This window comes from Heloderma suspectum, chromosome 10 (assembly GCF_057233095.1).
Source record: "Heloderma suspectum isolate Gila_16-S chromosome 10, 16-S_ref, whole genome shotgun sequence".
Classification (NCBI taxonomy): Eukaryota; Metazoa; Chordata; class Lepidosauria; order Squamata; family Helodermatidae; genus Heloderma; species Heloderma suspectum.
In genome coordinates, this window is record NC_139467.1 from 12,217,888 (window position 1) to 12,241,665 (window position 23,778).

Below are 23,778 nucleotides of genomic sequence, written 5' to 3' on the forward strand. Positions count from 1 at the left end.
AAGAAGCAGCCTTTTTTAAAAAGCTGTTCACTAGCAAGGCAAGCAGCAAAGTGGGGGATGAAATTGACAAGGACATTGACAAGAGGAGGGATATTGGTACACTGGGCTACATAGCAGACAGGCATTCTTATGCTCTTCTACAAAATCCCATTAAAAAAAAGTGTGATAATGTATTACTGTGTTCGTAAGGGCTCAGAAAATGAATTCCATTTGGTGATCTTATGCAGTATATGGGGAGTTTCCCTTGGAAGCCAGCAACCCCAGCAGACCAATTGCAGAAAGGGTGCTGACGTAGGGACTGAAGGAATGGGAAGTTCTGCCAAGAAGACACCTGGTATACATGCCAGGACCTGGGGGAGGACTGAGGGGGATGGAGGGGGGAAACAAGCCACTGAAAGCCACAAAGTGCCTGATCATCTGTCGGGTTAGTGAGTAAACAATCAACCCATGGTGGCTTATTCTTAGGGTGGCTTAGCATGATGTGTGAATTCACCCAATGGTGAGCAGACATGCCTAGGGCTGTACTGGCAGTGAGCAATATTTAACTATTTTGTCATGCTTCCCACCCAGCCCAAGGAAAGCAGTAAGGGATCAGAGTGGCTGTGAAGGGAGAGAGTAAAAAAGATGACAATGCAACATGAAAAAGATGACAATGCAACATGAAAATTCTAGTTTTATTTAGGGAAATCAAACAGCCTTTAAACTCTCAATTTTACATTGATGATAAGAACCTCACCCACTGTTCAGAATTCATAAGATGAAGTGGCAGTCAGTCAGTGCAGATTCTACAGGTGGGGCAAACACCCTCCCAAAGACAAGAAGCTGAGACCACCCCATGCCTGAACCCCTGTGGTTACTTGGAGGAAAGCCACTTTTTATATAAAATTATAATGACATCATAAATTGGTGATTAAGCTAAGGCTCCAATCCTAAGCATGTGTGCTTGACTTCATCAAAATCAACAGGACTCCATTATGAGAAAATACACTTGTGATGGAAGCACTCAGGTGAAGTCTGTCCTCATTCCTCTTTCAGAAATGTGAAATACAATCCCTGCCCCCCCATTACTTTGCCCCTTCTGTGCCATATATACATGGCATGCACACGTGTTCAGTCATAGGCATCCAGAGCATGGGAAAGACCCTGCCTCAATCCTGATGGAGTGGACAGTCTTGACCAGTGGTCTGCCTCAGTCCAAAGTAGTTTGAAATGTTCTACTGGGTCAGCTTTGGATATGTGGTGGAAATATCACTGACCTATGATGGACACAACCAGTTAGTCCTGAGATACAATTTTGCAGTCCCAGCCAACCTCCTTAATATGTCCGCCGATATTGGCATCTGTTGGCAAACACACCTAAGCCTACATTTCTCAATCACTCCTTTGTGGGAGCAGCTGAGCATCACCACGCCCTGCTGCTGTTTGAGTCCATGAAACAGAAGAATGAACTTGCATACTGTGGGCAATGAAATCTCTATAGCAGGGGTCCCCAACATTTTGGGTTGGTGGGCATGTATGGAATTTTGAGTGTGTGTCTTGGGTGCTCTAACAAAATGGCTGCCATGGGGGGAGCTTGCCAATTAATAACATGGCCACCATAATTACAAAACACTCATTTCCCAGACGGCAAGTGGAAAACCAAAATAAAAGTAACCTGCCCAAGAACTTAAGTACAAGGCAGAGATGGAGCCTGAGCTCAAAAAATCCCCAAACCGCTCTTTTCAACCCAAATAAAGAGTGTCAGTGGGCAGCACTTTGCTTTGCAGCATGACAGCCTCCTGGCTAATTTTTTTTAAAGAATTCTTTTAAAAAACCAGGAGGGACAGGGAACCTGATGAACTCCAAGAAAGGTATCTGTGGGCATGCTGGTGTCATGTTAGAAACCCCAGCTTGATAATATATTCTGAGAAAGCCTATCTATGTCTGTATGTGGTCAAACGAGAGCCACAGTCTGTGTGGGGAAAAGGGAGGGAATTAAACAAGGAACTCCACAAGCAGTAGCCCAGAAAGGGCTGGGAAGAGGAGTCCAAATAATCCTGGAATGGTGCTGGCTGCCCTGCTGGTGCATTGGGCAATCTGAAAATCTCCATCCATCTCAGCAAGGGAGGATATGTCCTTCTCCAGTTCAGAACACAAAGCCTCATTTGCACAGCCTTTTATGGTGTTTGTTCCTATTAAGGTTCCTGCAGAGAGAATGGAAGGGGATGCATCAGGAGAGTTTCAGGGCACTGGGACAGTCAGATTGGCAGACTCGAACCTTGTCAGTCATGTGAAGAGCCTGGAAACCTTTGGGGGATGTGTCACTTGGAGGGGGGAAGCCCAAACCACCAGATTTCTGAAATTTGGTAGCATTTCAGAGAACAATACTGTTTAAGAACATAAGAAGAGCCATTCTGGATCAGATCATCAGTCCATCTAGTCCAGTGTTCTGTTCACATGGTGGCCAACCAGCTGTTGACGAGGGACTCACAAAATGTTTATCCTCCATTATCAGTGGTTTTGCTGAGCAGAACTGATACTGGGCTGAATTTCCTTCTCCGTCTCCCCCACAATAACAGAAAGGGAATTTTCTGTTGTTTTCATGATGGGTGGACATGTTTCTAAGAATTGGGGGTGAGTGTGTCTTATCCTGCATTACCCAGCATTCACCTGCCTGAAGCTGCCCATCCCTGCTTTAGAAGAAGCCCAGCCACAAAAAGGCATGAACCTCTCTGTGTCAGCAGCTTTCTGACTTCTTTCTGGCCACCTTCCATGGTGATCTGGTGATTTGGCACAGGAAGAGGAATGTGTCCAGAAGGAACTCAGAAGGCCATGGAGAGACTGCGAGCCATGTTTCCACAGCCATCTGACTTATGGCTGTGGCTATGTTTCTCTTTTAGTGCCAGATTAGGAAGACAAATGTGGCCAGAAGTAAGCCAAAAGGCTGTGGAAACAGAGAGACTTGCCAATCACTTATTTTAGCTTGCAAAGTTAAAAAAAAAAGGGGGGGGGAAACTACCATCAATCACCTTATCTTTAAAGTAGGGGGAGCCAACCCCTCCCTGAAATTCTCAGAAATTTCCCCTCCCCTGTCACAGTCTTTGGGCTTTTTTTTTTCCCCCTTCCCCCTGAGAATGATCAAGTTAAATGCTCATTGAAATATCCGCCCAGGCTTCATGGGAACAACAATGTGTTTATATCTGTTCATACACATATGTGTATGCATATCATATGAACATATGATAATAGTTACCAGTTTTTGGCATCCCTGATACTTCGAGGCAATAGAATTCATTTCCAGCACATGGGATAATCTCTTCATTGCACTTAGTTTGAACTGCATAGCAAGCTGGACATTTCTTTCCATTGGCTGTGGTGTTTCTGAGTGGCGCTGCGAGAAAGATGAGACAGTCAAACTTCCAATGGAAGAAGAACAGGTCTTCCAAAGTGATTGGCAAGGGCATCACATATCTCAGAAAACTTAATTCTCCAGGCCACTTTCTATGTGCCTCCCACGCCACCGAGTGGCTGGTAAATCTAGGACACAAGTTCTGTAAGTCCACTTTGTTATTTTGACATATGTTGTCCACTTTACCTTGATATCTGGTGGCACCAATGCCCTCAGTGGGAAAAGCTTGTGGTAGCAAGGAAGTGGCATTCAAACAATGACTTCAGTATTATTTTACAGAGGAGGAACACCACGAAGTTTTCCTAGATCAGTATAGGAACTGATGGCAGAGAATTCTTAACTAGAGCTGGGCAGATTACTGCAGATAATTTTGCAGGGGTGAAATCTGAGGGGCTTGGTAGGAGGAAAACCAAGATATTTGGGGGAAGGACATTTCGAGACCCTCCCAGACTGTGGTGCCCTGGACCTGTGCCCAGTGATCTGTCCCCAGTAGCATCATTTTTCATTGCTGTAATAGGAGGCTGTAGGTTAAAACATGCCACAATTGGATAAATGAATAGAAGGAAGTGTGGAGAAAGAATAGAAGGAAACAGCAGTGGCATACAAATTGGTGGGCTCTTCTTGCAGTCATTTCCCACGCAGCAGTCAACGCTGGTTACTATTGCTCCTGTCTTGCCTGTGTTGACAACAGCAGGGCCTTTGTTGCATTCAGTGGATATGATGCATCTCTTCATAGTGCTCTTGCGTCCTGGAGGAGTAAAAAAAAGAAAGGGAGCCAGACATTTTAGACAGGAGAGGCAGCCCTGGTACAGGCAGCCCCCGGCCACGCACCTTGGCATCTTGTGCGACACTCGTACCATTGCATGAAGCTGCCATATGTGGATTCTCACTGCTGGTCCATCTTGCCCGGTCTTGTCTACCCCCACGGGTGGCAGCATCTCTGCAGAGCCTCAGGCAGGGGTCATGGAATTAGCACAATCGGTGGGTTTAGTGCAGCCTCTGCAACCTGGGACTCTCCAAGTGTGTCGGACAAGGAATCCCATTCCAATTGGCCATGCTGGCTAGGAATTATGGGAATTGTAGTCCAACGTATCTGGAGGAGCCCAGGTTGGAGAAGTCTGGTTTGGGGGCGGGAGAACCAGGGATGCTTGAACTCGCTGAGATTCTCCAAATTCCACTTCAAAGCTCTGTTGGTCTCACTCGCTCCCGTTTTATTTGCGGACTGTTTTTCTTTTTTGCTTTAACTGGTAAAGTGCACATTTTTAATGGGAAAAGTGCACATTTCTATGCGCGTTTTTCAAAAGCACACTTTTCCCACATGAACATCCTTGGAAATGTGTGTGTGTGTGTTTTAAATGTGCATTTTAAAGTGTGCATTTTTCAAACACTATCGCTAGTTTGGGAATGTGTGAGGTTTTTCTGAAAAATGTGCTCCCATTTGCATTTGCGTTTGTGGCTGCTGATGTTGCAAGTTCTGATGTTGCAATGAAATTCTCATACAACCCTAGGCTGAAAGGGCTGAAGATGGCTGAAGAAAAGGCCTAGCATTGAAAGGGCTGAAGATGGCTCCTGAAGAAATTGCTAATTGATCTCCATCCTACTTATACAAGGTGCCTCATCATGAAATGGCAAGAAAAACGACAAATGGAAATGCTTAATAAGGAATAATTCACAATTTGGAGATGGGGATAAGTAAAAGTAATATCCTTATAAAGGAAAGACACAATAGAATTCAAAATGTGTTCTGAGTAACTTGAACAAAGAAAGAAAGAATGCTGGGTCAAATATACTTAAAGTTTGGGCTATCTTTCAAGGACAATCTCTCACTCAGTGTCAAAGGTTTACTTATCAGTTACTTTTGGCTTATTGGTTAATGGATAAATAATCTTGTGTTAAGTGTTTACAAACCATAACACTGATACTTCTTTGTTAAGAGGATAGTAAACTGAGTTAAAACCGTTCTTGCCACAGCTAGAAAAACAAATACATAAATTTAGAAGTCATCTTATCTGATCTTAACCAGGAAGATTTCAAGGCACTGTCTGTCCTTTCTGTTGGCTATTATTCTTTAAACCGGGGTTGGACGGGACAGTCCTTCAAATAGAGGACTGCCCTCTCTAAAGTAGGACATGTGGTCACTCTAGGGTGGGGCTAGATGGGTGTGCTCAACAGAAGAGTGTGGAGTAAAATGGCTAAGATGAACAGTACCGGTAAGGAATTCCCCCTCTTGCTTATCACATTGTAAATTATTTAATTGTTCCTTTTAATTTATCTCAAGTTGAGTAAATGGGCTTTGCTTTCCTGATTTATGATGGGGTAAACCCCTACACATTTTAAAGTGCAAGAGCCTTTAAAGAAGGTAGGGGAACTTTTTGCAACTGGAAAATCCAGAGAATGAAATCACAGCAGGTTTTAACCAGCCTTGCCAATGGAAAAGAAAATTAGGGATTCACTGGACTCTGCAGGTGGCTTTAGGTCTTTCTTACTTTTCTTACCCATGGTCTCTGCGGCAATGATGCCACATCTGTCTTCATGAGGGGAGCAAGTTTTCAGAGGTCCATTACAATCATCCCCTACGCTTGCACATTCCTCACATTCCAGAGAGATCCCTAAAGGCACAGAAAAGAAAACATTGAGATGAATTCGCTTTTCTCCCTTTTATTTGTTTGTTTGACAGTTACATTTATATGCCACCTTTTCCTTCAAGGAGCTTAAGGTGGCTCACGTGATTCTCTTCCTCTCCATTTTATCCTCACAACAACTGTGTGAGGCAGCTTAGCCTGAGAGTCGGTCACTGGCTCAAAGTCACCCAACGAGCTTCATAGCCAAGTGGGCACTTGAACCTGGGTCAACCCTTTGGCAGGGTGAAATCTCAAGTTAAGTTTAGGTGCACTCAAAATGTGGGAAGGCCCCCTCTGGGGGGAGGTCATTTGTCACCTACCCTGGGAGTGAGGTTTAACTGCACAGAGGACACACTTCAGTGGGAACCCAAGAAGGGTCTGGAAAAAGGAGCCTCAGCCCTGCAGCTTTCATACATTGCCCAGAGCAGAGCATGTCAACATTTTAAGGAACCTCTTTCCAAGTGTATTTGTCCTCTCCCAAAGAGGGTCAGTAGCATCAGATGAGCCATCTTTCCTGAAAGATTGTCTACCATTGCTGATGTTATTGAGAACCTCTTGATAAGCTTCTGAGGAACACAAGGATTTCCCAGAACACAGATTGAATTGGGGGGGGGGGAAGAGCGGGGATGTCTTAAAGCAGCCTGTCAAGTTCTAGTTCCTCCTTTCCAGTCCTGCAGATCTTGCCTGCCCAGATGGAAGGGTCTCCCCCCTCCAGCCCTCTACACAGGTAAATAAGCCCTTTACTTGGTGCCACTGCTCAGCCTTCTGTACCGCCTGTACTGCTTCCAGCATATTTCTGCCACTATGTGGACTGGTCCATGACCTCAGGGCTCACCTCTGTCCTGCCTCCATGGTCCCATTAGTGATGCTGGCTCCTGTTCCATTCCCCACAGTAGGGAAGGCTGTCACTGGGAATTCTGGGACTTTGGGGGCTCACCTGATTGCCCCGAGGCCCCCAGCTTGGCTTGCATTTGCAAGACAAGCCGGGGCTTTTTCCTGAAATCCAGGAACATTCTCAGTTTTTTCCTGTCTCAAAATGGGCGTTTATGCTTGTTGCAGCTACAATTTACATAATTTATGCAAATTTGACCATAATTTGCACAATTACGGCTCACTTACCTGCAAGCTGGCCTGACTTGATCTGTATCGAGTTGGGCGAGCTCGTGGATATTTGGGTGCTTTCCCTGCCCTCAAAATGGGAGTTATGCAACTTTCAGTTGCAAGTTGCATAATGTACACAACTTCCAACTGTAATTTGCATCATTTGCACAACATATGCTGAAGTTGTGTAAATTGCACCCGCCACTTGCATAAATGCCCATTTTAAGAGAGAGAATATTTACAGCCATAATTTGCCCACATTATGCAAATCACAGCTAAAATATGCACGAAATATGCATAACTTGTGCAAATTGCTGCCGCAACTTGTGTAAATGCTGATTTTGAGGAGAAATAAACACCCCCAAATCCGTGAGCTCATCTGACTCAATACAGTTCCAACATGACAGCCACCCAGCCTGCAGATGGATTCCTCCAACATCCCTACCCCACAGGCTTCTCCTGCTGGTGCGCTGTGAGGGACAGCTACGTGTGCATTCCCCCCTGGCTACTCCAAGCATCATAGGAGCAGCTGAGCCAGCACTTTCTCCCTGCATGACCAGAACAGTGAGAGCACCACAGTCCTGCTGAAGGTGGTGCGTGATGGCAGATGGCAGATTAATACGGGATCACAAGATCCATTCCCCCACTGAACCCAGGGGACTTAACCGGGCTGAATGGCTGGTCATCCAATGCCAAGCTCTCCCTAACGGCAGTTGGTGGTGTGTGTCAGCACGGAAAACCATCATCTTTGGGCCCCATATTTGCTTCACCTCATATCATCTATAGTTAGGGATGCGCGAAACCACCCCAGCTCGGGTTCTCCAGGCTCCCACTGAAGCGCCGCCCCTGCTCACCTCCCCGGACCGGTGCTTGAGCCCCCATGAGCTTGGCGAGTTGCCTGCACTCGCCCCGGGCATGTCTGATGAGCGCCCACCATTTTGCCACCTTTTTTTTTTAATGGAAAAAAGGGAGCTTAAAAACATGCACATATGAAAATATGCACAATTTGGGACCGGGAAAGTGTAATGTGCGCAATATTAGAGGCACTATGCCTCTAATATTGCGCATATTACATTTTCCCAGCCTCAAACTGCGCATATTTAAATAAGTACATTTTCATAATTTGTCTGTAACTTGTGCAACCGTAAAAAAAAAAAAAAAGGCTGCAAAATGGCAGATGCTCACTGGATGGGTCAGGGTGAGTCCGGGAGGGCGTGAGTGGGGGCGAGTGAGGGCAGGAGCTCAGTGGGCGTGGTCCAAGGGTTGTGGGCAGGCCCCCCCCTGAGGGATTCCCAGACCCAGTCGGGCATCCGCAACGTCCCTATCTGTAGTAACTTGCTCTTTGTGGTGTGGGCCAGCCAAGAGGGGAAGCCCTGCACTGCTCGTGATGATGACTCTGACCCAACACAGCAGCCCTTGCTGCCCTTTCCCCCTGACTTTTCTGCCCCTACCAGGACTGATTGGTGCTGCCTCTTCAAGCACTAGAGCAGACAGGTGACAGTGTAGAGTCCAGGTGGCTTCCCCCTGCTCAGATCCTTCCTGGAATGAGTAGCTGGGATCTGGCATAGCTGGGATCTGCAGCAACCTCAAACCCACCCCACAGGGTGCTATGTTCATTGGAAGGCAACCTGGAAGTTCCACTGCCTAAACTCTGGGTCTCCTTTCATAACACAGGAGTATTGAGGCCAACAGAGGAGGGAACAGGAGGTGCTGGCAATTGTGCTTCAGCCTCCTCCTCCTCATCCACATTGCTTACCACCACAGAAAAGCTACAGATGCTGCTGCCTTCTAAGGGCTTTTCTGCATGAGGCTGTTAATTCCCTATATCTACTTTTGGTTTCAACGCAGAACTGAGATCTGAGCACTACACAAAGAGTGTTTCCTTTCCTGCTTTTCTGCTACATAACCTCTAGGTGGCACTGTAGTATGGCGGAATAACGGAAGTAGAAAAAGCCTTTTCTTTCACTTTCATAAATAATACTGCATTTTCCCTGCTCTAAAAAAAACTAGCTGAAAGTGCTCTTTAAAAACAGAAGGACAACTGGAGAATCATGATGTCTAAAGAATCCCTAAACAACCATGAGTAGGGAATTGCAAGTGCACAGCAATTGCCTCTTGTAGAAAAGCTGTACATCTCACAGAGCTGGGGTCAAATTAGGGATGTACAAAACTCATTTACCTTTTCGCAGATTGATTCACGGTGGGGGGGGAGGCGCTCCGTCCCTCCCCCCAGAATCCTCGATGGGGGGGAGGTGATCCGGTCCTCCCCCCCGGAATCCTGCCTGGCTGGCTCCGCTCCGCAGCTGGCCAGGCCCATCCGCAGCCGGATTTCCAGCCACAGACGGGCTGGTGCGGCTGCAAATGGCGGCCGCTGTAGCGGCCGCCATTTGCATCCCTGCGTTAGCCCTGATAGGCTACATAAGTATTTACATAGCCTATCACGGCTAACACCCCCCCCCCCAAAACAGCGTACTATTATGGCAAAAAAATGGGGAACACAAATAGCGTAGTGGGTGCTATTTGCGTTCCTTTATTTTTCGCCGTTCTAGCCTACGTATTTACGTAGGCTAGAATGGCGAAAAATAGGGAACGCGAATGGCGGCCGCCGTAGCCACCGCCATTTGCGTACGCTTTTTTTTTTTTGATTGGCTTGCCATGATAAGGCTACGTAAATACTTACGTAGCCTATCACGGCAAAGACCAGGATGACAATGGCGGCTGCGGCAGCCGGTCGAAAGACCAGCCGCCATCACTGTTGCCGCCGGCGGACCTACCACCGGAGCTGCCGCCGTCCAGAACATCCACCCCAGGTAAGCCTTGTCCCGGGGGGAATCCACGGGGGGGGGGTTGGCAGGCCGTTCCGCCACAGATTTCGGGGGGCCGAATGCCAGTGCCTTCAGCCTCACTGAAATACGTGGCGGAATTCTCCGCCATCCCTAGGTCAAATAGTTTCTCTCACCTCACTGAGAGACTCTACTGCATCAGAAGTGTTAACACAACAACATCTAAAAAAATATCATTCACTTCCTCTTCCACCACTGGGAGGTCAGTCCTGCTGCTGCTGCCACCTGCTACCTCCTCCTAGGGATGTACGAAAGTTACTTACCGTTTCGCAGATCTGCTTCGCGGTGAGGGGGGAGGCGCTCCATCCCTCCCCCCGGAGTCCTGCCTGGCAGGCTCCGCTCTGCGGGGATTCCGCGGAGCCGCCGGCTGGATCCGCCAGCAGCCGGACATCCAGCTGCTGGGTAGCAGGGATGCAAATGGCAGCTGCCGTAGCCGCCGCCGTTTGTGTCCCTGTATTCAACTGTGATAGGCTACGTAAAGACTTACGTAGCCTATCACGTCTGGGTTAAAAAAACAAACAAAACAAATGCGTATGCAAATGGCAGCAGCTACGGCGGCTGCCATTTGCGTTCCTTATTTTTTGCCGTCTTAGTCTACGTAAATATTTACGTAGACTATTATGGCGAAAATATAGGGGAACGCAAATAGCGTAGTGGGCGCTATTTGCGTTCCCTTTTGATTCGCTGTTTTAGCCTACGTAAATATTTATGTAGACTAAGACGGCGAAAAATAAGGAACGCAAATGGCGGCCGCCGTAGCCATCGCCATTTGCGTACGCTTTTTTTCCCCTTTTAAACCCAGACGTGATAGGCTACGTAAGTCTTTACGTAGCCTATCATGTCTATGTAAAAAAAGAAAAGAAAAAGACCGGACTGCAAATGGTTGTGGTGGCGGCGGCAGCCGGTCAGAAGACCAGCCACCTCTGCCGCCACCGCTGCCGAAGCCACCGCTGGAGCCACCGTCGTCCAGATCATCCGCCCCAGGTAAGCCTCGTCCCGGGGAGGGGGATCCGTGGGGGGGGGGTGGCAGGCCATTCTGCCACGGATTTCGGGAGGCCAAATGCACTGGCATTCGGCCTCACTGAGATCCGTGGCAGAATTCTCTGACATCCCTACCTTCTCTACAAAAGAGCCTGCTAATGCAGTTTCGATAGGATGAAGCTTCTTGGATGAAGGCTCCAAGTCCAACATGCAACTGCTCCCTGCTGCAAAAGAGCGATGTTCGTTCTTGGGTGGGTGGAAGAACTAACACCAGGGCAGTGCCTATCCCAGTCCCTCTGCCTTCTCTGCCTTTAATACAAGTCACAATACTGCTGCCTTAAGTTTATTGGGAATAAGTACTTTATTACTGTTAACTTTATTACGAAGAGGAAAGAAAAAATTATTGCATGCACAAGTGATGAGAACATCTCTGTAGGTGTGTAATGCACAGTCCCATACATTCTTCCTTCCATCCCTCCTCCCCACCTGTCCCTACTCAGTGGTAGGAGAAATGAAACTTAGAAACACTATTTTTTTTTCTTTTGCAGGAGACAGAAAAAAAGGCTCCATGTCTCCTGCAGTTCCAAAACACAGGTCACCTAATGAATCCACATTCTGGAGTGGGGTTGGCTCTGTTTCCTTCTGAGGGAAATCTGCTTCAACCCAGGAAGCAACAGAACTGGGCCCAAATGGCCCAATTCTGCCCAGGCTTTGGAGTTTTCCTGAAACTGATGCACATCCCCAGTTTATTTGGACCTGATGAACAGGGGGCAGCAGACAGACCCATGAATGGACATACAAGTCCACAGAGCAACATCAGTTCCCCCAAGAGCAACAGCATACCCTTGAAGCCAGCAAAAACTCCTGATCGCCAGTCAACTAGAAAAACCTCTAGCTTGTTTTTCTTTCATGGGCTACACTCACAAATGCCAAAGAGGTTCTTCTCAGCCAGCACCTCCCCTCCTAAAAAAAAAAGCAGGTGGAAAATGTCTAGTTCAGTCTTTCCCAACCTGGTGTCCTCCCCCAGATGAGTTGGCCTGTGTTGCCTGGAGTTGATGGGAGTTGTAGTCTAAGACATCTGGAGTCCACCAGGTTGGGAAAGGCTGATCTAGTAGCTAGCAGCTAGTAGTCATCAATATGATCACGCTACCCGGGAGTCTTGAGAGACAGACATCTCTTTACACAAGAGAACAGCAGTAATATTCCTATTCCAATATACTGTTGTAGATGTTAATCTGCATTCATTCAGAAGTGATGATAGAATCACAGAATCATAGGGTTGGAGGGGGCCTACAAGACCATCCAGTCCAACCCCCTGCTCAATGCAGGAAGCCTGATTCCCAGGCAGTTTCCCATCCAAGTACTAACCAGGGCTGACCCTGCTTAGCTTCCAAGATTGTGCTATAGATCCTGCTTATTACTGCAGTGGGAGAAGTGACCATCTGGAGAGAAACAGCTATTGAAGGTAATTGAAACCTGTAAAGAATTGTCTGGGACCATGAAAGCCTCGAACTCCATGAGCCCTCAAAGTATCCCATACTCACCCATAGCTATGAAAGTGGCAAGGAGGCAGGTAGCAAGAGGAGTCTGCATCATTGCAGATGTGATCTGGGAGCTGGGACCAGAACTAAGTTGCACGCCTTGAATGTAGCAAAGTCTCTGTCTCTCTGGTGCAATTATAGGTTTTTTCTAGAAGAGACCAACCAGTCACGCCCCAGAAATACGGGAGGAAGCATTACAGTAACTCTCCTGCCCTCTGACTGGCTCCCAGTCAAAGGGACTGGGGTCAAGTCAGCATTGTGATGTAGCAACTTTTTAGAGAATGCCTATTTGATAAAAAACATGCATCCTCAGAAGAAGTCCTAAGGGGGAGACTTTTGTTCGGATCACTTAAAAAAATAAGAAGCTACCAAGTTACCATTTCTTAATAACTGAGATGAAAAGAACTTGAGATTAAAACATTAGAATGTGGGAGGAAGTGAAACCACCATATTTGATCATCCAGGCATAGAGCTCTGCGTGCTTCGCTCCTAATCATCGAAGTTTGAATCCCTGTGTATTCAACCTTGTCTGTGGTGTTGAAGTTGACAGATTACTCATCTACAACAGGCAGGATTTATCACTGAAGTAAAATCTGATGTAATTACACAGGGGCAGAGAGTAAGAAATATCATGTATTAAGATCTTTTTGGATATATAAAAGCCAGTAGGATAGCTGAGTGAAATCAAAGTCCTGACCCAGTTGCTTCTGTTGTGCATGAACTAGAATTGATATTCTTCCCGCTAATGGCTGTGAGAACTTGTAGTAGCTCAACAGTGGAGGTTACAGTAAGAAATCCAACGTGACGGCGGTGTAAAATTTCTTGTGCTCACGTTGCCTTTCCAGTGGTTCTTGTTGCACATGTGGTTGCGCAGGCGCTAGTGGACCTAATAGCTGAAGCAGCTGGTAGTACAACTCACGGTGCTCCGCAAGCAATACATGGATGTGATATACCAACCCCCTCCCCAGGTCAAAAAGATACCACATGAAAGAGGTTATTCACTTTCCAACAAAGGAGTGTGAACTTGCAGCAATTAAAACCAATTTCTGTCATGTGGCTTGCATTCCTAATGTAATAGGCTTCCTGCATTAGATTCCTGCATTGAGCAGGGGTTGGACTCAATGGTCTTGTAGGCCCCTTCCAACCCTACTGTTCTATGATTTTATGATGCTGGACAGCCATCTGTCAAGGGTGCTCTGACTTGGATTCCTGCACTGAGCAGGGGGTTGGACTCGATGGCCTCGTAGGCCCCTTCCAACCTACTGTTCTATGATTCTGTGATTCTATGATTCTATGACCAATACGATCCTCTCCATGCTGGGACTTCTTCTACCTATTGAATTTGGCCAGTGAAAATAGATGAGAGTTTCATTCAGTTCATTGTTGGATAAGCACTTACCAAAATTTGCAGATTTCTTTATAAAGAAGGCAGAAATTATTTGAGATTAAAAACACACACGAACACCTCCAATGTGGGAGAAAGCAAAACTGAATCATCCATCTGTAGGAAGATTTAGGTGCAGCTGAGACAACATTGGTCACTGACGGGAGAGAATCATAGAATCATAGAATAGCAGGGCTGGAAGGGGCCTATAAGACCATCGAGAGATGCCCCTTCCAGCCAAAGCAAGCTTTGGATATTCCAAATAAAATTGCAGAGACTGCCATAATATTGGTCTGCAGTTCATGAGAAAATTAAGAAGAGTCTCCCATGCGTTGCTGTGGGCTGAAGCTACTGCGAGCCATTCACAGGCATTGGGTTCATGAGCCAGATGGGGTTGGCAGCAGGACGCAAACAATCCTACTAAGTTGAGCTGAACATCCAATTATACAAAATTTATGCTGGACCCCACCACCCACCCCAGATGATGATCAAAGGATTATCACCCCAGATGCCAAATCAGCATTATCAGTGTGCATTTGCACACATTTCCAAAGGGGAAGCACTATTAGTCTGCTGCTGCTAAAACAAGAGGAGGCATTGCAGCAATATAGAGATTAACAGATTTATTGCAGCACCTGTTTTCACGGACTCGAGTCCTCCTCAACAGAAGCATGAATTGGTATCCTAAATTGCCAACATATATAAATATGATTACGTGTGTGGGATTGTAAGCAGTGAGGTCACAGCAAATGTTTTTCAGCTCCAAGATCTCTTTACTCTTCTCTATGGATTCACATCCCCTTCATGGATCACTGCCTTGTTGTGGTGAAGGGGCTTGCATAACTCAGTGAAGCCATAAGCTATGCCATGCAGGGCCACCCAAGACGGACAGGTCATGGCAGAGAGTTCTGACAAAATGTGGTCCGCTGGAGAAGGAAATGGCAACCCACTCCAGTATTCTTGCCAAGAAAACCCCATGGAACGTATCACAAGGCTAAAAGAGATGATGCTCGAAGATGAGCCCCTCAGGTCAGAAGGTGTCCAATATACTACTGGGGAAGAGCAGAGGGTATTTCCAAGTAGTGCCAGAAAGAGTGAAGCGGCTGGGCCAAAGCCGAAAGGACACTCAGCTGTGGATGTGTCTGGTGGTGAAAAGAAAATCTGATGCTGTAAAGAACAATATTGTTTAGGAACCTGGAATGTAGGAACAATGAATCAAGGTAAGCTGGAGGTGGTCAAACATGAGATGGCAAGATTGAACATCGACATCTTGGGAATCAGTGAACTGAAATGGACAAGTATGGGCAAATTTAATTCAGGTGACATCATATCTACTACTGTGGGCAAGAATCCCTTAGAAGAAATGGAGTAGCACTCATAGTCAATAAAAGGGTGGGAAAAGCAGTACTGGGGTACAATCTCAAAAATGATAGAATGATCTCAGTACGAATCCAAGGCAAACCATTCAACATCACAGTAATTCAAGTCTATGCCCCAGCCACTGAGGCCGAAGAAGCTGAGGTTGATCAGTTCTATGAAGACCTACAACACCTTCTAGAACTAACACCAAAAAAAGATGTCCTCTTCACCATAGGGGGATTGGAATGCTAAAGTAGGAAGTCAAGAAATCACCGGGATAACAGGCAAGCATGGCCTTGGTGTACAAAATGAAGCAGGACAAAGGCTAATAGAGTTTTGCCAAGAGAACACACTGATCATAGCAAACACTCTTTTCCAACAGCACAAGAGGTGACTCTACACATGGACATCACCAGATGGTCAATATCGAAATCAGATTGATTATGTCCTTTGCAGCCAAAGATGGAGAAGCTCTATACAGCCAGTAAAAACAAGACCTGGAGCTGACTGTGGCTCAGATCATGAGCTTCTTCTTGCAAAATTTCGGCTTAAATTGAAGAACGTAGGGAAAACCACTAAACCATTCAGGTATGACCTCAATCATATCCCTTATGAATATACAGTGGAGGTGAGGAATAGATTTCAGGGATTAGACCTGATAGACAGAGTGCTTGAGGAACTATGGACAGAGGTCCGTAACATTGTTCAGGAGGCAGCAACTCAATCCATCCCAAAGAAAAAGAAATGCAAGAAAGCCAAGTGGCTGTCTGATGAGGCTTTACAAGTAGCTGAGGAAAGAAGGGAAGTGAAAAGCAAGGGAGAAAGGGGAAGATATACCCAACTGAATGCAGAGTCCCAGAGAATAGCAAGGAGAGACTAGAAGGCCTTCTTAAATGAACAATGCAAAGAAATCGAGGAAAACAACAGAATGGGAAAGACTAGAGATCTCTTCAAGAAAATCGGAGATCTCAAGGGAACGTTTTGTGCCAAGATGGGCATGATAAAGGACAAAGAAAGCAGGGACCTAACAGAAGCAGATGAGATTAAGAAGAGGTGGCAAGAATACACAGAAGAACGATACAGGAAAGACCTTAATGTCCCTGACTGCCATGATAGTGCGGTCCCTGAACTTGAGCCGGACATCCTAGAGAGTGATGTCAAGTGGGCCTTAGGAAGCATTACTAAAAACAAAGCTAGCGGCGATGACAGTATTCCAGGTGAGCTATTTAAAATCCTAAAAGATGATGCTGTTAAAGTGTTGCACTCAATATGCCAACAAATTTGGAACACTCAACAGTGGCCACAAGACTGGAAAAGGTCAGTTTGCATTCCAATCCCAAAGAAGGGCAACGCCAAATTGTGTTCAAACCACCGTACAATTGCGCTCATTTCACATGCCAGCAAGGTGATGCTCAAAATCCTACAAGCTAGGCTTCAGCAGTATTTGAACCAAGAACTACTGGAAGTACAAGCTGGGTTTCGAAGAGGCAGAGGAACTAGAGAACAAATTGCCAACATTCGCTGGATCATGGAGAAAGCAAGAGAATTCCAGAAAAACGTCTGTTTCTGCTTCATTGACTACGCTAAAGCCTTTGATTATGTGGATCACAACAAACTGTGGCAAATTCTTTAAGTGATAGGAGTACCAGACCACTTTACCTGTCTCCTGAGAAACCTGTACGAGGGTCAAGAAGCAACAGTAAGAACCGGACATGGAACAACCGTTTGGTTCCAAATTGGGAAAGGAGTACGACAAGGCTGCATATTGTCGCCCTGCTTATTTAACTTCTATGCAGAGTACATCATGAGAAACGCCGGGTTGGATGAATCACAGGTCAGAATTAAGATTGCCGGGAGAATTATCAACAACCTCAGATACGCAGATGATACCACCCTAATGGCAGAAAGCGAAGAGGATGTCAAGAGCCTCTTGCTGAGGGTGAAAGAGGAGAGTGCAAAAGTTGGTTTGAAACTCAACATTAAAAAAATGAAGATCATGGCATCTGGCCCCATCACTTCCTGGCATATAGAAGGGGAAGAAATGGAAGCAGTGACAGATTTATTTTCTTGGGCTCCAAGATCACCGCAGACGGTGACTGTAGCCATGAAATTAAAAGACGCTTGCTCCTTGGGAGGAAAGCTATGGCAAACCGAGACAGCATAGTAAGAAGCAGAGACATCACCTTGCCGACAAAAGTCCATATAATCAAAGCTATGGTTTTCCCAGTAGTAACGTATGGCTGTGAGAGCTGGACTATAAGGAAGGCTGAGCACTGAAGAATTGATGCCTTCAAACTGTGGTGCTGGAGAAGACTCTTACGAGTCCCCTGGACTGCAAGGAGGTCAAATCAGTCCATCCTAAAGGAAATCAATGCTGACTGCTCATTGGAAGGACAGATACTGAAGCTGAAGCTCCAATATTTTGGCCACCTAATGCGAAGAGGAAACTCTCTGGAAAAGACCCTGATGCTGGGAAAGACTGAAGGCAAAAGAAGGGGACGGCAGAGGATGAGATGGCTAGATAGCATCACTGATGCAATGAATATGGACTTGAGCACACTCCGGGAGAGAGCGCAGGACAGGAAGGCCTGGTGTGCTATGGTCCATGGGGTCACAAGGCTAAAAGATATGATGTTCCCCAACCACTGATGCTTCTTTGGCCTCAGTGGCTGGGGCATAGACTTGAATTACTGTGATGTTGAATGGTTTGCCTTGGATTCAGACTGAGATCATTCTATCATCTTTGAGATTGTACCCCAGTACTGCTTTTCCCACCCTTTTATTGACTAAAATAGGGGAGTACAACCAATACTGTAGTGCAAACCAACAGCATTCAAGTGGAGTTAAACTTGATCTACCCTACTGTAAAGCCATTTTGGCTGGGTTATTACTCACCTCCAGCAACTCCTAGTCAACTAATTCTTGATTAACCCCAAGTCTCACAGCATGCTGCTTTGTGAGTTTGCTCAGAAATAAGTCTTACTGATGTCAGAGGGCCTGACTCCCAGGTACATGTGTGCATAAAAATGAAACAGTACTCTAATTCTCACTGGAGCCATTCCAAATTTACCGAAGATTATCACCCCCAAATGTTTTTGTTTGTTAAACATTTAAGCATTTGTGTCATGTCTTCCCTTCTAGGAGATCCAAAGGGAGCAAAATGAACCACTTCTAATTTAGGGTTGGAGCACCTTCAAACAGTGGCTCCCAATGAACTGCTCTCCTCACCGGCCCTTCCTGTGGGAAGGGGGCGCTTCCTTGAAATGCCCAGGTCCCTGATTACATTAAGCAGGGGCTGCACCCAGCTCTTGGGACAGAGGCTCCCCTGGTCTAGAGGTGGTGCTTTCTGAGGAGTGGTATGCATAACTACTTCATAGAATTCCATGTATTCTTCTTCAAGGACCTGAAGCCAAGGTGTGTTATTTTATTTTATAGCCATTAGCCAAAGCACTAATGGACCATCTGCCATCCATTCCATGGACCATCTGCCATCTCAAGATAAGCACCCTTGTGGTAAACAGCTTCTAGCCATCTCTTTAGCAACAGAAGCAGATGACTGGGTGAGATATATTTGGGTTTATATAGACAAATGTAATGCTACTTAGTTCTCTTTTCCTTTTCCTGTATGTGCAAGAAGTGTAGTTGAACTGAACTAGCCACATGTCAAGCCTGTTGTGTTTTATTGCTTGACACTCAGCTTGTCTGAGTTTCTACACCAATAATAAAATATCCCTCAAATTACCATCCTTCTGAGGGGGACTAGTTGGTACCAGTTAGGACCAGAAGGATTATTTCTTTATTTCTTTATTTATTACCTTTCTATAGCACCCATTAGCTGAAACTCTCCGGGTGGTTCATGATATGTTCAGGGGCTAGGCAGTTACGACTCTTGAAAACCACTTTAAGGCTTTTTTATAGTGAAGCATGGTGGCATTAAACCTGTGACTTCATTTGAATGCATTGTCAATTACCCTCTCAATGGGAATGTAGATGAAGTCCATCATTATTATACCCATATTTGCAGGTTAGGGGCTGTGGCTGAGAGAACAGAGGTTATGCCAGCCCAGTGTTAATATAACCATTTTCTGGGTGTGGGGAGTTAGAATAGTGTACGGCAACCCTCAAATAGAAGAGGAACATCTCAGGATGCTGAAGAAAAGGTTTTATTTATTTGTAAAAAGCCCAACACGTTTTTGCCTATTTGTATTTTAAGGCCTTCGACTGGGTTGAGTGTGTATGGGTAAAAGAATACAAGACAACACATTACTAAAATAAAATGTGTAGCATTAAGAAGCATATAGAGCATTGCACATGGCAGGTAGCCCTGTGCCTACATGCTTATAGAAACATCAGCAGAAATTCTTCTAATAAATATCTCCTATTACAATTCACTGGTAACTCAGAAAAGTGTTCTGAAGACTGTGGTTTATATTCTATTTGTTAGAGAAGGGTTTTTTAAAGACATTTTTTCAGGTGTTCCTAAGATACATCGATTAGCTCACGGCCTCTCATATCTGGATAGGACTGGGCTAGAAAGGAAAGGGAATGTCTGAAAACCACATAGTTGTTACAGGAGTGGTAGAAAGTCATGGGATAAATCTTGTAGTAGTTGCCATTCTCTGTGGGCATCTCTACACCAGCCTAAAATCCTGCATTTAAAATGAGGCTTTCTGCTTCCGTTTTAAATGCAGGATCACAGTGACTCTAGGGATGTACGAAAATCACTTACCTGTTCGCGGATTATGTTTATGGTGGGGGGAGGCATTCTGTCCCTCCCCCCGGAATCCTGGATGGGGGGGAGGCGCTCCGTTCCTCCCCCTGGAATCCTCCGCGGCCGGATGTGCTCTGTGGCAGCTCTGCGGAGCAGTGTCAGGGTGGACACTGAGCCCATAGAATCCAAGAGTAGTTCTGATTCGGAGGAAGAGCAGTCGCTCCTGGGAGAGGAGCATGCCCCTTTTTCCCAGGGCCCACAGCTGACAGAGTTTCCTCCCACCCACATTCCTAGATTAGAAAGCAGTCCAGGGAGTGACCCAGCACCAATAGCAGACTGGTTGGATGTGCGGTGCAGACGCAGAGAGCGGCACCAAATGGAGAGCGCGGAAAGGAGGCGTAGAACCCGGTTGGCGCTCAAAGAACGGTTGCGCCCAGAGGATCCAAGGGAAAAGGGGAGGGATTCTCCCTAGTCCTTATATTCAGGGGTCTACCAGTAATTGCTTTCAAACGGGGACCAACTGTTCTAACTTAGGTCATAGGAATGCTGCTGCTCAGATCTAGTTGCTACCTGTAGAGCTGTTAAGTTGTAAAAGAAGAATAAAGCTTTGAAAAGAATCCCTTTGTCTGTGTCTGGACTTGGCTACTGGATTAGACTGAGAGCCCTCCAAGGAGCCCTTGACAAGCAGCCGGCCAGGCCCAGTGAGGCCAGAGACGTCCGCAGCCGGATTTCCAGCCACGGAGGGCACTGGGAAAAACAAACAAAACAAAACCGTGTACACAAATAGTGGCGGCTATGGTCGCCGCCATTTGTGTTCCTTATTTTTGACGTCTTAATCTACGTAAATATTTACATAGACTAAGACAGCGAAAATAAGGGGAATGCTATTTGCGTTCCCCTTATTTTCGCCATCTTAGTCTACGTAGTTATTTACGTAGACTAAAATGGCCTAAAATAAGGAACGCAAATGGCGGTGGCCGTAGCCGCCGCCATTTGCGTATGCCTTTTTTTTTTACCCAGTCATTTTAGGCTACGTAAAAAGTTACGTAGCCTATCACGTGTGTGTAACCCCCCCCAAAACTGCAAATGGCGGCGGCGGCAGCCTGTCAGAAGACCAGCCGCCGCTGAAGCCGCCGCCGGAGCCACCACCGCCTGGAAGATCCGACCCAGGGAAGTCTTGTCCCAGGGGGATCCACGGGGTGGCGGGGGGGGGTGGCAGGCTGTTCCGCCATGGAGTTTGGGGGGCTGAATGCACTGGCATTCAGCCTCCCCGAGATCTGTGGCAGAATTCTCTGCCATCCCTAAGTGACTCCCTTTTTCACATGCTTCCTTTCCCCATCCTTCTCCCCGTATCTGAGTCTTCCATTATCTTTCACTGATCTTGTTCCTCTTCTTGCCTCTTCCCCTTGTTTCACAGAGGAAACTGACGTGGAACACAACAGGGTAATTTGATAGCTCATTATCTGTGATCTATTTAAAAATGGAACAAAGGGCATTTAGTGCAAGAGACACCCTTGAATGATCATGTAATGATCACCACCTCATGTAAAGAGCCCACAAACTTCCGTGAAGGAGCAATCTCAATCACAGGATAAAAGCTCCGTGTGAAGGAGCCCTGTGATTCATGCTGTTCCAAGGACATGGAGCAGTAGTTTCAATCCTTTCTAAATCTTGTGAGATCAGTCTTTCAAAACCTTGTATAGCTGCATCTGCAGGTGGTGAGGGCATAAATCAGGATGTTGTTCTAAAGCCCATTTTAGTGGCTGTGAATTTAGACACATTAGCTCCAAAATACTGGTGTAGTTCTATGCTCCTGAAGAACCTGAAAAGGTCTAATCTGAAGATGCTCGCAAACCACTTTAAGGCTTTTGTATAGTGAAGCCTATACAGGAAAGATCTTAATGTCCCTGATAGCCATGATAGTGTGGTCACTGAACTTGAGCCGGACATCCTAGAGAGTGAAGTCAAGTGGGCCTTAGGAAGCATTACTAACAACAAAGCTAGCGGAGATGACAGTCTTCCAGGTGAGCTATTTAAAATCCTAAAAGATGATGCTGTTAAAGTGCTGCATTCAATATGCCAACAAATTTGGCACACTCAACAATGGCCGCAAGACTGGAAAAGGTCAGTTTACATTCCAATTCCAAAGAAGGGCAATGCCAAAGAGTGTTCAAACTACTGCACAATTGCGCTCATTTCACATGCCAGCAAGGTGATGCTCAAAATCCTACAAGCTAGGCTTCAGCAGTATGCGAACCAAGAACTACCAGAAGTACAAGCTGTGTTTCGAAGAGGCAGAAGAACTAGAGATCAAATCGCCAACATTCGCTGCATCATGGAGAAAGCAAGAGAATTCCAGAAAAACGTCTATTTCTGCTTCATTGACTACGCTAAAGCCTTGGATTGTGTGGATCACAACAAACTCTGGCAAATTCTGAAAGTGATGGGAATACCAGACCACCTTACCTGTCTCCTGAGAAACCTGTACGAGGGTCAAGAAGCAATAGTAAGAACCAGACATGGAACAACCGAGTGGTTCAAAATTGGGAAAGGAGTACGACAAGGCTGCATATTGTCACCCTGCTTATTTAACTTCTATGCAGAGTACATCATGAGAAATGCCGGGTTGGATGAATCAGAGTTTGGAATTAAGATTGCTGGGAGAATTATCAACAACCTCCGATATGCAGATGATACCACCCTAATGGCAGAAAGCGAAGAGGATGTCAAGAGCCTCTTGTTGAGGGTGAAAGAGGAGAGTGCAAAAGCTGGTTTGAAACTCAACATTAAAAAAATGAACATCATGGCATCTGGCCCTATCACTTCCTGGCATATAGAAGGGGAAGAAATGGAAGCAGTGACAGATTTTATTTTCTTGGGCTCCAAGATCACCGCAGACGGTGACTGTACCCATGAAATTAAAAGACGCTTGCTCCTTGGGAGGAAAGCTATGGCAAACCTAGACAGCATAGTCAGAAGCAGAGACATCACCTTGCCAACAGAAGTCCACCTAATCAAAGCTATGGTTTCCCCAGTAGTAATGTATGGCTGTGAGAGCTGGACTATAAGGAAAGCTGAGTGCCGAAGAATTAATGTTTTCGAACTGTGGTGCTGGAGAAGACTCTTACGAGTCCCCTGGACTGCAAGGAGGTCAAATCAGTCCATCCTAAAGGAAATCAACCCCGAGTGCTCATTGGAAGGACAGATACTGAAGCTGAAGCTCCAATATTTTGGCCACCTAATGCGAAGAGAAAACTCTCTGGAAAAGACCCTGTTGCTGGGCAAGACTGAAGGCAAAAGGAGAAGGGGACGGCAGAGGATGAGATGGCTAGATAGCATCACCGACGCAATGAATATGAACTTGAGCACACTCCGGGAGAGAGCGCAGGACAGGAAGGCCTGGCGTGCTATGGTCCATGGGGTCATGAAGAGTCGGACACGACTGAACGACTGAACAACAACAACAAATAGTGAAGCCTGGCGGCGTTATCACTGTGAATGCATTCGAATGCATTGTGAATCACCCTCTCAATGGGAATGCAGATAAAGCTGATCATTATTATACCCGGGGGCTGTGGGTGAAAGAACAGGGGTTATGCCAGCCCAGTGTGGTTACACCCCTTTTTCTGGGGGTGGGGAGTCGGGAGAGTGCCCTGCAGCCTTGCTGTGTAGGCCAGTGCTGTTCTTCTTGTATTAAGGGCCGCTGTTGTTTTGTCGCAGTTGTTGTTGTGGACGGGGCCGCGAGGTCAACTGCAGCAGCCGCAGCCGCAGCCGCAGTGCACTTAATGCAGGGCTGGAGGGGGTGAAGGGAGCCAGGGGAAGAGTCGAGGTTTTCAGCCACAGGTGGAA

General features: G+C 46.3%; 1 protein-coding gene across 1 annotated transcript; it reads right to left on the reverse strand.

Moving 5' to 3' along the window:
- Positions 1–642: 642 nt before the first annotated feature.
- On the reverse strand, positions 643–12,583 carry LOC146337712 (phospholipase A2 inhibitor gamma subunit B-like). The gene is made up of 5 exons (XM_084815168.1): positions 12,479–12,583; positions 5,884–5,997; positions 3,993–4,136; positions 3,233–3,370; positions 643–2,183 (listed from the first exon to the last, which is right to left on the reverse strand). Exons 1-5 carry the CDS (start codon positions 12,528–12,530, stop codon positions 1,975–1,977), a joined length of 657 nt encoding a protein of 218 aa, XP_084671294.1. The 5' UTR covers positions 12,531–12,583; the 3' UTR covers positions 643–1,974.
- Between the last annotated feature and the right edge of the window lie 11,195 nt (positions 12,584–23,778).

Excerpts from the sequence above, each read along its gene's own strand:
- LOC146337712 (XM_084815168.1), bottom strand. The coding sequence starts at position 12,530 with ATGATGCAGACTCCTCTTGCTACCTGCCTCCTTGCCACTTTCATAGCT. Across the intron at positions 5,998-12,478 it reads TGCCACTTTCATAGCTATGG|GGATCTCTCTGGAATGTGAG; the intron begins GTGAGTATGGGA and ends CTGTGCCTTTAG. Across the intron at positions 4,137-5,883 it reads CATTGCCGCAGAGACCATGG|GACGCAAGAGCACTATGAAG; the intron begins GTAAGAAAAGTA and ends TTACTCCTCCAG.